The sequence below is a fragment of the Mustela lutreola genome, chromosome 11 (genome assembly GCF_030435805.1).
Source record: "Mustela lutreola isolate mMusLut2 chromosome 11, mMusLut2.pri, whole genome shotgun sequence".
Taxonomy (NCBI): domain Eukaryota; kingdom Metazoa; phylum Chordata; class Mammalia; order Carnivora; family Mustelidae; genus Mustela; species Mustela lutreola.
The window spans coordinates 96,117,166-96,133,903 of record NC_081300.1 but is presented as its reverse complement, the minus strand read 5'-3'; the positions used below and the strand labels follow the sequence as shown (position 1 = coordinate 96,133,903).

The window sequence follows — 16,738 nt, the reverse complement described above, 5'->3', positions numbered from 1 at the left end:
ATAACAAAACTAGGATCTAAATGATAGACTTCATCTTTAAAATTGCAATTTATCAATTTTTTAACTAAGAGCAAGAAAGCTATCGAGGTTTTGTTGTTGTTTTTTAAGATTTATTTATGGGGTGCCTGAGTGGCACAGTCAGGTAACCATCTGACTTTTGGCTCAGGTAAAATCTGAGGTCAGATCTGACCCCAGTTCAGGATCCTGAGATGGAGCCCTTTAACAGGATATGCACTCAGCACAGAGTCTGCTTGGTACTCTCTAAAATAAACAGATTTAGAGAGAGAGCAGGAGTAGGAGGGACAGAAGAGCAGAGGGCAGGGAGAAAAATCAAGCCAACTTGGCGCTGAACGCAGAGACTGATGTGGGGCTGGATCTAAGGACCCTGAGATCATGACCTGAGCCAAAACCAAGCACCTTTACCATGTATTTTATCTTTTTTTTTTTTTAAAAGATTTTATTGATTTATTTGACAGAGATCACAAGTAGGCAGAGAGGCAAGCAGAGAGAAAGGGGCGGGGAGCAGGCTCCCTGCCGAGCAGAGAGCCCCATGCGGGGCTCAATCCCAGGACCCTGATATCATGACCTGAGCCAAAGGCAGAGGCTTAACCCACTGAGCCACCCAGGCGCCCCTCATGTATTTTATCTTAAGCAACAGCTGATTTACTGAGGCGTCTATGTAGTAACTAAAATGGAATGTAAAATCACTTGTCAGTATCTATTTTTTTAAGGGAAAATACTGCATTATCAAAGCTGGGTTTGCATTTAAGTTGCCAGTTTAACTGCGGCAAATCGTTTACAACTATGACATAAGGCTGTTTTAAAGGTTTATACTCTTTTTGCTAAAAATACTAGACTGCAAAAACATTTACGTAATACATAAAGAGAATGTATGAATTAAAGTCAATCCTTGAATTTAGCACATTTTCATCAGGGATTAAACTAATGTTCCATTTTAAATTTCAGGTCGAAGAAAAAGATTCACACATGTTATACACAAGGACAATTTTAATCCTCCATTATCCTGCAGTAACATCCACTGCTGGCTTTATATGGATTAAAACTGCATTTGCCAAGAACTGTGAACATTGAGAATCTTTACATGAAGTCACATGGTTGATACAGGCACAGACATCTTCCAGCACCAACAGAATACATACACAACACATACCAAATGGTCTTGATGGATAAATTTGCTTCATCAGATACTCCTACTATTTAGTAAAATTCACAGTTAATGCAGAATTTCGTTTTCTTAATTTGCATCTTTATTACACATTTTTTCCTAAGATTTTAATTATTTAAAAAAACCACTCATTCATTCGAGGTTGTAATTTGCATGGCAATAAACAATGGGTTCTGAATTTCTTAAAGGTGTCTTTTAGTGATTTAAAATACCAGGGGTTTTCTTTTTAATTTGCAAAGCCTAACTTAAGACCTTTATAAAAACAAAGTTTAAATTCATTCAGTGCATTCACTCAAACTTACTGTCACTGTTTCTCTTCTGAGGAAGACTCATTTCAATTGCTATTTCCCAGATTTCATAAATATATTGAGTATCGGTGTATATTCTTTTCAACTGGCTAGCAGAATTTCACTCCCAGAATGGATAGCCAGAACAAGAACTCGGCGGAATCTCTTTATGACCTTCCACTCAAAACAACAGTAATAGTAACGTATAAAATGAATTTGGGGGGCGCCTGGGTGGCTCAGTGGGTTAAGCCGCTGCCTTCGGCTCAGGTCATGATCTCAGGGTCCTGGGATCGAGTCCCGCATCGGGCTCTCTGCTCAGCAGGGAGCCTGCTTCCTCCTCTCTCTGCCTGCCTCTCTGCTTACTTGTAATTTCTCTCTGTCAAATAAATAAATAAAATCTTTAAAAAAAAAAAAAATTCCATAATACCCTTCTCACCTGAACTTTAAAAAAAAAAAAAAAAAAAAAAAAAATGAATTTGGGGTCTGCCCCCCCCCACATTTAAAATCACCAAACAGGTTTCCGAAGTATTTCTGGAAAATATTAAAAAATATATGCGTAATATTTTACCATATGGTGCACCATCATTCTTTAACCATTTCCCAATTGTTCATTTGTATCAGTTGCAATTTTTTTTGTATTTATGAGGAACACTGCGATGACCACCCTCACCCACAGTTTTAAGCAAGAACAATTCTATCTTTAGGATAATGTCAACTAAGTGGCTTACTGGGTCAGACTGCAGATGGGTTTTAAGGCTTTAATATACTTTACCAAATAATCTCCAGAAGAGTGTGAACAAGGCCTACCAACATTAAGTTAATGTGACCACAAAGTGGACTTGGTTGGTAACAATGAAGCAAATTCAACCACAAATCTATCAGATGCCCAAGCATCTCAAAACTATCACACCAAAGAAGCAAGGAGACAATTATTAATGGTGATGAAGCCAAAATTCAAATTCTTTAAAATATTACTCAGCTTTAAATCATGATTTCACTAAATCATGATTGCTTTAAGATAATAAACAGAAAAGTTTTGCACAAAAAAATCTAGTGTTTTTCCAAAAATAAAAAGTTAATAAGAGAAAGAGAAAAGTCAGTACCAAATGACCAAAAATTTTTATTTGACTAAATTCTATTTCATGCATAAGCATGACAGTCTCCCCTGTTTATTAGACTTTGGCAATAAAAAAAAGAAGCAGCCTTATACAGAACAGTGAAAATGCCAAGGGTGAGGGTAATCTACAGTTTTACTGTAGGATAAATATATATATTTTTAAAAGGCCTCTCTCCCTTTGGCCATATCAACTCTCAGTTCAGATCATTAAATAGAGACAAATTTTCAAAATCACTTCTTTACTTCTCCAAGATCTTCAATGCTATCATCATCCACCTATAAAACACAAATAATTACATCACATGAACTGTGGTATCAGATAAGCAACTTGTTTTAAAAACATATCCACAGGTGCACATGTTCTACCTACTCACCTCTGGCCATTTTTCCTGAATGACATCAATTATGTCATCTGTAAAGTCTCCCTGAATGATGATTTCATCCTCTCCTGTTACTGAGGCACCACAGGAGAATTTTTGAGCAAAAAATCTTTGTGCTTCTTTAAGATCAATTTCTGTTATTTAAAAAAAAAAGAACAAGTTTATAATTAGAATTATATATCAAAAGTATTTTTCAAGTTTGAAATTTTAAAGATTTTATTTATTTATTTGACAGAGAGATAGAAGAGCACAAGTAAGCAGAGCGGCAGGCAGAGGGAGAGGGGGAAGCAGGCTCTCCATGGAGCAGGGAGCCCGATGTGAGGCCCCATCCCAGGACCCTCGGATCATGACCTGAGCCGAAGGCAGACACACTTACCCAACTGAGCCACCCAGGCGCCCCCCATTTTAAAATTTAATCTGTATCTTAATTTCATAAAACAGAATGTCTTAACGGGTTTTATATTCCTCTCATGGTAATTACAAACTACCACAGGCAGTGGTCTTCTTAACCAATCAACTTGTATTTTCAAGGTCAAATAAAGCTTCGGTACATAAAAATAGCATTATTTGGGGGGATGGAGTAACCGGGTATGATGGGCATTAAGGAGGGGACGTGACGTAATGAGCACTGGCTGTTATATGCAATTGATGAATCACTGAACTCTGCCTCTGAAACTAATAATACACTATATGTTAATTAATTGAAGTAAAAATTAAAAAGAAAAAAAAGATGCATTCTATCTCTCTCACACTGATACACACACACAAACATTATTCATACCATTCTTAACTCATATAGTAAGACCAAAGTAAATCCAGGAACACATTAATTCCAGGCATTAATATATACATTTCCAAGTACAATGCAGTTCTTCTGTTTATCCCTCCTTACAAGAGCAATAGTTAGAGCAGGGAACAAATCTATTACCTAATGACTGTTTTTCAACTGTGTTGTCACAGGAAGGGACCTTGGTTTACAATTTCACTGTTCATTCAAGGCCTCCAGAAGGAGCTCTGAAGCAGGACATTCTGCTGATATCCACCTTCCCTCACCCTCTGCTACTGTTCTCAGAGGGCACAAGCCATTCTGAAGCCTTTTGCCATCTAGCCTGCAGGGACAGAGGAGCAGGACTGCTGGGCCTCAAAAGGAATCCTACCTAACACTCCTCATTCCACATTAAAATATGCTCAAGCAGGTCCTCTGTAAAGGAAAAAGTTAAACTAGTTCCCTTTGCTAAACATTTTTAAATTTCTTCAAAATCTGATTTTGTAGCTATACTTAGACATGCAAAATCTCATTTTGTGTCTTCTTAGCAAAAAATAGACCTGTAAAATTTTCATGATGCCAGATTAAAAAAGAGACAGAAAGATCAAGACAGAGAGAGAGGGAGGGAGGGAGGCAGGGAGCAACAGAGACTATAGTTCACACATTTTAAACATACTTAAACTTGAACTCACCGAAAGTTGCAAGGCCACATACTCTTGTTACATATTTCTTCTTTGCTCTAGGAATTTTGGCTATCGTAACTTTTTGTGGTACAGTCTTCTTTTTTTGCTTTATTTGACCCCTTCCACCTTTATTTATTAAAAAAAGAGTTCCGCGTCAATTGTTTTGGTCATAAAGAATACCGTCTTAAGCTTATTAATTTTCAAAAAATACCAAATATTAATTTCTAAAGTTTCTTCTTCTAACACAAAACTAATAAACATATGCGTGAGTATTCATTCAATAAATATTTATTAAGTAATATGTACCAAGCACTGCACCAAGGGCTGAGGACACAAAGATGAACAGAAGAAAACATAGTCCCTGCCCTCCAGGGACTCTCAGTCTAGTGAAAGAGACAAAAAAAGTTTAATAATTACTACAACTGATAAATACTTTAACAGGAATTATGAATACTGCACACCACCATGGCTTTGCAGAAGAATGGCTTATTCAGCTTCTGGAGAACAGAAAAGCTTTCCCAGAAGAAATGGCATCTAAGTTCTTATAGAAGAACTGGAGAGATACAGTTAAGAAAGGCTATCCCAGGAGAAGAAAATAGTACAGAAATAAGAGAAGGCATTATACTTGAGAACTACAATTGTCTCGATGAAGGATGTTTATGGATATGTTGGAGATAAAGCCAGAAAAGTGAACAATTACCTACCAGTCAAAGAACCAGCAAGACAAGCTTTGTTATTTGATTTTTTATTGAGGCAGAAGAAAAGCCACTGAATGAATGAAGGAGTTGGGGAAAAAAAAAAAAAAGATTTAGATTTTAGGAGATCACTCTATAGCATGGAGGGTGAGCCTTTGAGGATTAAGGCCAGCAGAGAGCTATTGCAGGCTCCTACATTAGTTTAGGTGGAAATTAATCAAAATCTAACAAAGCAGTCGTAAAGGTAGTATCGACTAGGCACAGGACAGACTAAGGAGAAGAAATAACAGAATTTAGAACTCAATGAAAGGAATTAATACTCAATAAATTAAGGAAGATGACTAAAAAAAAACAAAACAAACAAACAAACAAACAAACAAACAAAAAACTGATTAAGAGGACCAAAGAAGGGAGGTCTGGGTGATTCATTCAGTTAAGCAGCTGCCTTCGGTTCAGGTCATGATCCCAGGGTCTGAGGATCTAGCCCTTGCTCAGCAGGAAGCCTGCTTCTCCCTCTGCCTGACACTCCCACTGCTTGTAATCTCTCTCTCTCTGACAAACAAAATCTTTAAAAAATAAAAAAATTTAAAAAGGAGCAAAGAAAGAGAACCCTAGGCAAGTGTCAGGTTCTGGCTCAGATGAATGGATAAAGTATGCTGTCAATAGCCAAAAGACATAGATTTGGGACTTAGTAAGTTTGGTTTTCTTGCAAATACTGCATTTGAGGTGCCTGTGGGAGATAAGGCCAGGACCAGAGGTACAGATTTAGGAATTTCAAGCGGGTAGAGTGGTGTCAGAAGTTAGGGATGTGAAAGAATCACTCAGGGAACAAACTACAGAACGAGGTAAGAGGGCTGAGCACAGGATCCTGGGAAATACATCTTCTTAGGGACAGAAGGGAGAAGAGAAGCCTGCATGGAAGACCAAAGAGGAGTGAGCGGCAGGGAGGATGAAGACAGTGTGTTGCAAAAACCAAGGAAGTATATGGCATTTCAAAGGGCGTGCTCGAATGCTCTTATTGCTTGGCAATTATTGAACCACTGATGACCCTTACGAGAGGAATTTCAGTGGTGTGACAGTCAGCTTAGGGTGGAGTGAGGCATAACAATGAAAGACAGAAGAGCCAGGACAGTGAGTCTAGTCTTACTACAAAAGTCTGGCTAAGAAGGGCAGGGCAAGGGATAAGGTAAACAATGGGCTCTTGGGGGAATTTTTCTTGAAAGACGCATAGTCCTTATTTATAAGCTAATTTTAGTCATAGGGGAGAATAATTAAGGCAGAAGGAGAAGGCAGGGACAGGATCCAGAGACTAGGAATTCATTTTAGAAGCAGGTAAAGAGGTATTTAAAAAAAAAATTTAACCAAGCTGACAACATGAGAGAAGAAAATCTTTTATCCATGTCCTCAACGCTAACTAAATAAATAAGGTAACAAGGTAACAAATAAGGTAATAAACAAGGTAACAAAGTTTTCATGTCATAAACAAGTTGGATGCTTGCTTTTTGCATATGAACACAGCAAATCAAGTATGTTTTCTTAGGTCCAATTTACTGTAAAAGTCCAAATCATACGACATCCAGTCATCCTGAGAACACGAGTCTGTGTGCACAGGGTACACATATGGAACTACGGCAGCAAGGAGACATTACTGGCTTTGGGACTGTCCTCACTATGAATTTCCTCTGACAGATAGAAGGTGTGTTTATATAAATGAAATCACGGATTTAGGCCTTACCTCTCTTCTGCTTTTTCTTCTCTTCCTCTTCCCCTGCTGTGCCTTGACCCTCCGTAATTCCAGCTTCTTGCTTCGGTGAATTTTCTAGATATTAACAATGAAATCCAAAAGCATTAACATTACTTCAAAATAACCTTAAAAAAAAATCACCTTTGAGCAACTTCATACACAAATAAGGCATCTTGCCAACAACTGAGCATGCTGTTTCTAAAGCAAATGATTACATTGCTAAATTCCTATCTACTCTAATTCTGGTCATTATGATTAAGTGCATGATGATATAGGAAGATTAGGATCCTTTCAGCACAAAAAAGGAGGACAAAACACTCAGACTCTGCAGGCATGTTTACATCTAGACGTACTAACCTAGGTAACAGAAGTCTGGGCCTAAGAAGACTCCTTCCTCGGGTCTTATCACATCCTAGGCAGGTCACTCCTCGGCTGACCATGACCACACAGACTATAACGCCCAACTTTAGGGTTCTTATCCAACCACAGAAATGACTGTAGCTACTATCCAAAAAGACCTTCTTTGAAGTTTCAGGGGTTGTGACTCTTAGAAACAATCTGACAAAGCAGCAAAATAGCGGAATAACATCAGGGACATCTGATAGGCCTGTTTTCAGCCCAGGCTCTCCCTTCTTCCTGCTTCTGCCTTCATTTCCACCCATCTTGTAAGAGAAGCCAACAGTTTTAACAAAAGGAAGAAATCTGGTCTCTGCAGTCTTCCTTTCCTCTGGCAACAGCAACTCCATTCTTCTAGTTGCCAAAACCCTAGATGCCTCCTTTTCTCACATCCCACATGCAGTACATCAGAAAGTCCTGTCAGCTCTACCTTCAAAACAAATCGAGAATCTGCCTACATTCCCCGCCTCCACTGCTACCACTCTAGCAGGTCACCGACATCTCCTGATGTGATTACGGCCCAGCCTCTCATCTGCTCTACCTTCAAAACACATCGAGATGGGGCGCCTGGGTGGCTCAGTGGGTTAAAGCCTCTGCCTTCGGCTCAATCATGTTCCCAGGGTCCTGGGATCGAGCCCCGCATGGGGCTTTCTGCTCAGCAGGGAGTCTGCTTCTCCCTCTCTCTCTGCCTACTTGTGATCTCTATCAAATAAATAAGTAAAATCTTTGAAAAAAGAAAACACATGGAGAATCTGCCTACATTCCTCGCCTCCACTGCTACCATTCTAGCAGGTCACTGTCAGATTGGTCACCTGACTTGATTATGGCTGTAGCCTCTAATCTGCTCTCCCTATATTGCCTGTGCCCTCTTCAGTCTATTCTTTAGCACAGTGGCCAAAAGAGATGCTGTTGAAACAAAAGTCAGACCTTATTGCTCTTCTGTTCAAACCTCTTCTGATAGTTCCACATCTCATTCTGAGTAAAAGCCAAGACTAGGCCTTTAAGGTGTGGTCCTCTATTAGCTCTCTGACTTCATCTCTGACCCTTCCCCACCCCCTCGATAAGCTCTAGACACGAAGGCTTCCTTGGTGTTTCCTGAATGACAGGTAAGCTTTTACCTTAGGGCCTTTGTACTTGCCCCACACCTGGAATATTCGTCCAGATATCCAAATGACTCACTCCCTCACTTCCTTTAGGTCTTTGTTCAAATGCAGTCTTTTCAGCAAAATCTTTCCTGCCACTACCTAAAATTTCAAATTCTTTCCCCAGTAAGTCTTATCTCCCCATTCCCTGCTTATCACTATTTAACATAGTTATTTTATTTCTTATTTTACTTTGTCTCCCCTTTCTGATATAATTTCCAAAGAGCAGATCTTTTGCTTACTGCTTTATCCCCAGCATCTAAAACAAAGTGTACATATAGTATGCTCACAAGGAGTAATTTGTTAAATGAATGAATGAAAACACATTTGCTCCTAAACCTTTTTCTAAACTTCTCATAAGAAGTTATTCTAAACTGTGTCAGAGAGGTTAAGACACACGAAGCAGTGTATGACTCTATATAAGGAATTTTAACCCAAGAAAGTAAAATGGTTTTGAAGCTAATTGGTATAAATACAATTCTGTAATTGTATTTATACAATTTAGTGCTACTAAAGGGAGCACGTTCATATCTTTAAAATAATGCCTTATGTGCATTTGTTTCAGATGTACAAACATTCAGATGAAAGAAAAAAATGTTCATACCTACAGTAAGTTTTGCAAACTCATTTGGAAAATTCTTCTCTAACCACTGTCGACATTTAGCAACATCAGGCATATATTCACAGTACTGGGGGAGTGGGGGCGGGGAGAACAAATTGAGTCACAACAGAACATTTTCAATCAACCAGTACATCTTAATTCATGACCTATTATTTGCTATATTAAGAATGATAAAACCAACTACTCCCACCCTACATTTTATCCACAGGAATTCTGTATTCCAACAGGAAATGCCCCATAAGAAATTGGGATTTTTAAAAGGATTAAGCAGCTCCTCACTGTAGTAATCAAAACAGAAGAGCCATTAGAAAAAGGAGCAAAGAGAATAAAACGAGCATGTTCACTTCTTGCTTTGGGCACACAGGTGTCTCACTATTTTTGTGACTTGCCCACAGATCCTGACTCAGAAGCTTATTTACAGAAAATCTTATACATAATTTTAACTTATACTTTCCTCTGCTTAGACATTAGATTTTGGCTTTAAGGCTAATCTAGTTTTCTTAGGTAACTATTTGTAAGTTCCAAGCAAAAGTCCAAACTGTATAGCCAAGTACAAAAGATGTACACATATGATACAAAGACTAAAGAAAACAATGTGTAAGACCATAAAATTATTCTAATCCAAAGCTCTCTATAAAAAGTTGAAACTCAACTATCGAATGACAGAACATGAAAAATAAAGTTCTCAGGCTAGCTCTAAAAATCAATGACCTCAAATGAAGAAGGTAAAAAAAGAAAAGAACTTTAAAAGGACTTACCTCTGTTGGTAATGAACAGACTGGGAAAATGGGAGAGAAAAAAGATTAGAAAATTTTAATATATAAACACACACGGTTCATCCCAACTTTTATTTTAAATTTGACAAAATGCTTCATTTGTATTTTTTCCCATAATTCTGTATCACTTTTCAAACACCACCCATCTTTTTTTTTTTTGGAGGTAAAAGCCACATGGTTCATAGCGATATTCTTTTTTTTGTTTGTTTGTTTTTAATCTAAAGAAGACCATAACCTTCAGTTGGTGAGACACCAAACTGTACTATCCTGCATATCTTAAGGTTTTACCATAACCACTTCAATGGGTCTGAAGTTAAGCTGAAAACAATTCCCAACACAATAAAGCTTGAAAGGAAATGGTTATTTCCTTCGATAGTTTTACCAAAACAGCCACCAGTTTTTATTCATACTAACACATTCATAGACTTCAGTAGCACTTTTGCTATTTCTTTGCAATATACGTTTCCTTTTCTTTTTCATATTGTGCTACGTAAGATAATGCAACTGTAAAGCTAGTGCGAACACGGGTCCAATCCTGTCCTCGTATAGGCTACATGGGCTAAGAACTAGAAGAACTCAAAAGGTTTCCCAATTTTAAACAGAACTGTTACTGGGTCAACCATTTTGTTTTTATTTTTAAGGTCGAAGAATCGAATAGCTCAGTGTGCCCAATATCCTGAGATTTGTGACGGAGAAGAGGGCCGGTACAGCATTACTCATCACAGCAATTATCGTTACATGCATGATTATGTGTCATCACCACCACCACCCTGTATGTAAGAATCACGTCTGCATTACCGATAGGTAAGTAACCTGCTGCATTTGGTTAGTAGAACAGGATTTAAACCCTGGTCAGTTTCTGAAGCCCTTAACCATGAAATCAGATTACATGACACACACAGAGAGTAGCTGTGTGCCAGCCACGTGACTGTGGTATGCCTTCTCCTCATCCCACCGTCACATTTTTTTACATTTGAAGCTCTAAAAAGGGTTCATAGCTCAACCAAGGACTAAGGTGGTAGGTACGTGGCAGAAGAAATTTAGCACCTTTTTATTTCTTCTTGTTGTTGTTTTCTATTTATTTATTTAATTTTTTACTATTAGCATATGACATATTATTTGCCCCAGGGGTAGAGGTCTGTGAATCATCAGGCTTACACATTTCACAGCGCTCACCATAGCACATGCCCTCCCTGCGATCCATAACCCCGCCACCCCATCCCTCCTCCCACCCCCCAGCAACCCTCAGTTTGTTTTCAGAGAGAAGAGTCTCTTATGGTTTGTCTCCCTCCCAATCCCATCTTGTTTCATTTTTTCCCTCCAAACCCCTCACGACTCCCAGCCCTGCCTCTCAAATTCTTCGTATCAGAGAGATCCTACGGTAATTGTCCTTCTCTGACTGACTTATTTTGCTTAGCATAATACCCTCTAGTTCTACCCACTTCGCTGCAAATGGCAAGATTTCCTTTCTTTTGATAGCTGCATAGTACTCCATTGCCTGCGTGTGTGTGTGTGTGTGTGTGTGTGTGTGTGTGTGCGCGCGCGCCCGCGCGCCCGCTCACGCACAACCCCCCCATCTTCTTTATCCATTCATCTGTTGAAGGACGTCTAGGTTCCTTCCATATTTTGGCTATTGTGGACATTGCTGCTATAAAGATTCAGGTAGCATCTTTTGATTTCAAGCATGGAGATCTTTCCCTAGTTAACTAGACCTCTACAATCCTCACAGTTCAAGTTCAAATACCAGTAGGTGCAGATATTCAGCCACACTTTCAGGATACAATTATAGGTTAAATACCATTATAGCAAATACTAAAGCTATAAAACTTTGTACGCCACTTCAAAGAATATTCAGTTCAACAAAATTCTAATACAACGAAAACATCTGGACAGTTCACTGTTACTTTTTTTTTTTTTTTTTAAGGTTTTATTTATTTGACAGAGACATAGTGAGAGAGGGAACACAGGCAGGGGGAGTAGGAGAGGGAGAAGCAGGCTTCCTGCTGAGCAGGGAGCCTGATGCAGGGCTCCATCCCAAGACCCTGGGATCATGACTGGAGCCGAAGGAAGACGCTTAAGGACTGAGCTACACAGGCACCCCTGTTACTTGCTTTTAAAGTCAAATTCCTGGGACGCCTAGGTGGCTCAGTTGGTTAAGTGTCTGCCTTTGGCTCCGGTCAGACGTTTTGGCTCCCAGGACCCTGAGATCAAGTCCCTTATCGGGCTTGCTGCTCAGCGAGAAGCCTACTTCTCCTTTCCCTCTGCTGTGTGCTCGATCTCCCTCTCTCAAATAAATACAATCTTTAGTAAATAAATAAATAAAGTCAATTAATTTCCCTTTCTGTAAACCACTCCTTTTCGACATGCCGATCTAGCAGTTACCATCAAACTCGGCATCACTCATAGTGCAATTCCCTGACATTATGTACTTGCTGATGTGATGCAACATGAAGAACAAGTCATCATCAGCCATGAAACTTTCTGCTATGGTCTGAATGTTTGTGTCCCCTCAAAATTACCATGTTGAAATCCTATAATCCAGTGTGATGGCATTAGAAGGTGGAGCCTTTGGGTGTATTATTCATTCTTCCCTACAGCCTTCTGAAGTAGGCTCTTTTTTCTTCTTCTTCTTCTTTTTTTTTAAAGGTTTTATTATTTATTTGACAGAGAGAGAGAGATCACCAGTAGGCAGAGAGACAGGCAGAGAGAGAAGGGGAAGCAGGCTCCCCGCTGAGCAGAGAGCTGGATGCGGGGCTCGATCCCAGGACCCTGAGATCATGACCTGAGCTGAAGGCAAAGGCTTAACCCACAGAGCCACCCAGGCGCCCCTGAAGTAGGCTCTTTAACAGATGAGGGAACTGGATGAGGTCACACAAGTAAATGGCTGGGGTAGGATTCAAATTCAGAATGAGTCTGAAGTCACAATCCTGAAGACAAAATGTTTCCCCAGAAAGGACACCATCCTACCTACCTGTTTCTCACTCCACTCCAACCAGCACTGCTACAATCAGCCCCTCTTCTCCCTCTCTCCTGAGGACACCACATTAAATCTTACCACCAAACTGTTCTTGTGAATTCCTTCCCCCTTCCTCGCAAATTCCACCCTGTATTTAAGGCTTCTCATTTCCTTGGAAATTTCCCTACTTCCCTCTGAACAAAGATCCCTGCTCTTCCTCAACTCCTAATTCATAGCTACACTCAGTACTGTTTAATGTAGCATTTAATACTCAGAGCTTCTCCTACAACTAGACCATAAACTCCTTGAGGAAGTACCCTGTGTCCAGCTTAGTGCCTGGGACATCAATATAAACTAGGAGGGAAATGAAAATAAACCCTTCTTGAAAAGGTTAGGGACCTCTGGTTAACACAAATTATCACAGGGGGGCTCGTATTTTTTGCAGTTGTTCAAAAGTCACCTTAGGAGTCACCTAAGCAATTTAACAAGAAGGTTTTCACATACCATATTTCATCAATGCTAAATTTTTTTTTTAAGATTTTTTTTTTTTTAAAAGATTTTATTTATTTATTTGACAGACAGAGATCACAAGTAGGAGAGAAGCAGGCAGAGAAAGAGGAGGAAGCAGGCTCTCTGCTGAAAAGAGAGCCCGATGCAGGGCTCGATCCCAGGACGCTGGGATCATGACCCGAGCCGAAGGCAGAAGCTTTAACCCACTGAGCCACCCAAGCGCCCCCTTTTTTAAAGATTTTATTTATTTATTTGACACACAGAGAGAGATCACAAGTAGGCAGAGAGGCAGGCAGAGAGAGAGATAGGGAAGCAGGCACTCTGCTGAGCAGACAGCCTGATGTGGGGCTCCATCCCAGGACCGAGATCATAACCTGAGCCAGAGGCAGAGGCTTAGCCCACTGAGCCACCCAGGCGCCCCAATCAATGCTAAATTTTTATAGGAATTATTTTATAATTATGGCATGTTAATATGACAATTTTCTTTCTTAGTAGAACATAAAATAGTGGTGAATCTTATAAAACATGGAGTCTTAGATTAGATGAAATAGAGTACAAAAATCAATAGCTCTTTACCAGTTGACAAAGATAAATACACCATACTAAACTAGTAGAGTTCTCTAATAATAAAACTTACTGTACTATGTTCTTGTGTTAGTTGCTATATCAGAAGCTTTACACAAATCACCTTAGGACATAATCATCATTTCATTATACAGACCTTAAGAAACACACCTTTAATCCTTAACTGAATTAGGTAACTTGCCCAAGGTCACATAGCTGGTAATGCTGGAGTCAGGATGCAGACACTAGTCTGTGACTCCAAAGGCAAACAAGATGACCAAGTAAGACTAGTATCGTAACAAAACTCAATCAACCCTATAAAAAGTTTCCCTGCCTTATTCTCACTGAGGTATTTTATAATTTTTACTCTTGAAGATATCCAACAAATACCAAGTTGACAACATTTTTTTAACTCAGCGGTATCCCCTCTCCTTCGGTAGTAAACTAAACTCCAGATGATGTCTCTTATTATACTTAAAAAATGTAAAGTCTCCAAACACAAGGACCTTTCCTGACTTATCCAATCACTACTCAGTCCCTGGCACCTAAAACACTGTGAGGCACCAAGTTAGTGGTCAAAAATATTTCCTGAGAAAAATTAGTATTTCCTTGCCCCCTCTGCTATCCTGTCCCTTCAGATTTTTCTGAAACTTTGCAAAATGCTAATAAAATTAGGACCATTTCCAATTCACAAATATTTCTGCATTGAAAATGAGGAAAATGGGGCCCCTGGGTGGCTCAGTGGGTTGAGCCTCTGCCTTCAGCTCGGGTCGTGATCTCAGAATCCTGGGATCGGGCCCGCATCAAGCTCTCTGCTTGGCAAGATACCTGCTTCTCCCTCACCCTCTCCCTGTGCTTGTGTTCCCTCTCTTTGTGTGTCTCTGTCAGGTAAATAAATAAAACCTTAAAAAAAAGAGAGAGAAAATGAGGGAAAACACTCTAAGAAAAAAAGAATCTAGATTCAATCTAACAGATATATTAGTGATGAAACCAAGAAGACTTTCCCAAGACTGTCCTATGACCCACTGTTCCAACCTCATCAACTGCCATTCCTCACTGAATGGAGGAACCCTATCCTATATCCACACTATACTAACCCAAAGCTGCTCACTTCTCCGCAGATATGAATCAAGTCCTTTCTTGCATACCTGCTCACTTCATCTGGGATGCCCTTCCCCACGTCCTCACCCGGTCCTTGTCATCCCTTCAGACTCCGTATCTTCCAAGAACAACTCCTCTAATAGCCAGGCTAGCAAGTAACGTTAGATTGAAATCATCCATTTCCAAATCTCTATTTCTGACTGTAAGCGTCTCCAGGCCAAGGAGCAAGACACAAGTCATACACGTCAGGGGAAAAACAAGTTAACCCATGCCTCCCCTTCACCAACACCCCTCCAGCCCCCAACTGAGGATTTCCCCGATAACAAAGACAGATGAGAAGAGGATTAACAGGACCAAATGTGATACTACTATCACAATGCATAAAAATAGCATAAAAGAGCCATTTTCTGCTTTGTAACACTTGCCTCCACAGTAAAGGACTCGAAGTGGGTAGTCTGCATCTATCTTGGTATTGCCCCTCGGGTCTCCTTTGCAATCATGCCCACCGGATTCAGAAATATCAGCAGCCATCTCCCAAACCTGTAAGCAAGGAAAATAACACGTTTTCACTCTTTTGGACCAAGACCCCAAAAAGGCACTGTTCAGATGTAGCCTCACCCCCTCGCACTAGCAATACCTCATCCCTAAATCTCTTTCGATTCTGTTCTTAAGTGAAGGATACAAGCTACATTAAGATTCATAAAATACAAGCAATTCTGGGCACACCACTACCAGCTCCACAGGTCTACAGGGAAGCAAGTGACAGCAGCAAAAAGACCGTGAAGAATTGGGGTGGGAGGGGGGGTGGGGGTGGGGAGAGCACTAGGGGAAAGAGGAAGCAACGGGTTAATAGGATGGGGAGGATGATCCCTAGTGACGGGACAAAAGGTCTGGGGGTGACCTGGGAGGGATGCAAACTGCAGCAAAAAAAAAGGCCACAAAGCAGCTGGAGGAAAAGAGGCTTAAAAAGCCTACGAAGAAGGGGTGGGTGACTAGAGGTGCCCTGGGTACAGGGTGTGGGGGCAGCTCAACGCCGAGGGACGGACACAGGAATCAGGGAAGGGGATGGAAGTGGGAGGGGGCGGGGAGACCAGAATCTGAAGAGAGAAAATGGGGGCAGAAGGATCAGCAAGGGTCAGAATGTAAGAGCACTGGGGCGAGAAGGGCGGCCAGGACTTGGGGGAGGATCTGAGGCAAAGGGGCAATCCCGGGGACAGCAGAGGGGCCCATGTGGGCGGGGGTGTGGAGACGCCCGGCCCCCTTCCGCCGGGCAGCACCTCGGCTTCCCCCACGCTCTCTACGAGCTTCTCGGAAGAGCGAAAGGCACAAGGGGTCGTTACCCGGGCGGTCGCACAACCCCCGCCGCCTCCGCTCCCGCCACTACCGCCAGCTGAAGCGACACATGCAACTCCTCTTCCCCGGCCAGGGCCGCCTGAAAGCCCGTCTGCCAGCCGCGGTCCCGCGAGACAATAAGCCTTTATCGCGAGACTCAGGCCGCCGCTGGGCGGCTGTCGCGAGAAGCCTGGAGGCGGAGGCGGAGGGGCCTTGAGGAGCATGCGCGTCTCGTTCGAGGGCGGGGCCAAGCCTCCGAACGGCTGACAGCCAGTAGGCGGTGCTCGTTACCCGCGGGAGAGAATGGGCGGTGGGCGTGCGGCGCGTGGAAGCGGGCGCGGATGCAGTGGGGACGTGCGCCGTAGTCATCAGTGACTCCCTATTAATGAGCTGGGGAATGTTGCCCCGCGTCTGGGGTGCATCCGGGAGTCCTGACCAACCTCCAGCCTGTTGGATAAGTCACTCCTCCGCGGGGAGATGG

General features: G+C 41.3%; 1 protein-coding gene across 2 annotated transcripts; it reads right to left on the bottom strand.

Moving 5' to 3' along the window:
* Positions 1 to 2,573: 2,573 nt before the first annotated feature.
* On the bottom strand, positions 2,574 to 16,442 carry DENR (density regulated re-initiation and release factor). 2 transcript variants are annotated; one of them, XM_059139927.1, is made up of 8 exons: positions 16,310 to 16,442; positions 15,351 to 15,465; positions 9,777 to 9,796; positions 9,001 to 9,085; positions 6,850 to 6,933; positions 4,429 to 4,545; positions 2,965 to 3,104; positions 2,574 to 2,866 (listed from the first exon to the last, which is right to left on the bottom strand). In XM_059139927.1, the coding sequence occupies exons 2-8, from the start codon at positions 15,454 to 15,456 to the stop codon at positions 2,822 to 2,824; spliced, it is 597 nt and encodes a 198-aa protein (XP_058995910.1). In that variant the 5' UTR covers positions 15,457 to 15,465; positions 16,310 to 16,442; the 3' UTR covers positions 2,574 to 2,821. The 2 variants fall into 2 exon arrangements, with proteins under 2 accessions (XP_058995910.1, XP_058995909.1); XM_059139926.1 differs by having other exon boundaries at positions 16,266 to 16,410.
* Positions 16,443 to 16,738: the final 296 nt, after the last annotated feature.

Coding starts and splice junctions, on each gene's coding strand:
- DENR (XM_059139927.1), bottom strand. CDS start 15,456: ATGGCTGCTGATATTTCTGAATCCGGTGGGCATGATTGCAAAGGAGAC. Junction 9,797..15,350: donor TCGAGTCCTTTACTGTGGAG/GCAAGTGTTACA, acceptor CCATTTTCCCAG/TCTGTTCATTACCAACAGAG. Junction 6,934..9,000: donor GTTTGCAAAACTTACTGTAG/GTATGAACATTT, acceptor GTTAATATCTAG/AAAATTCACCGAAGCAAGAA.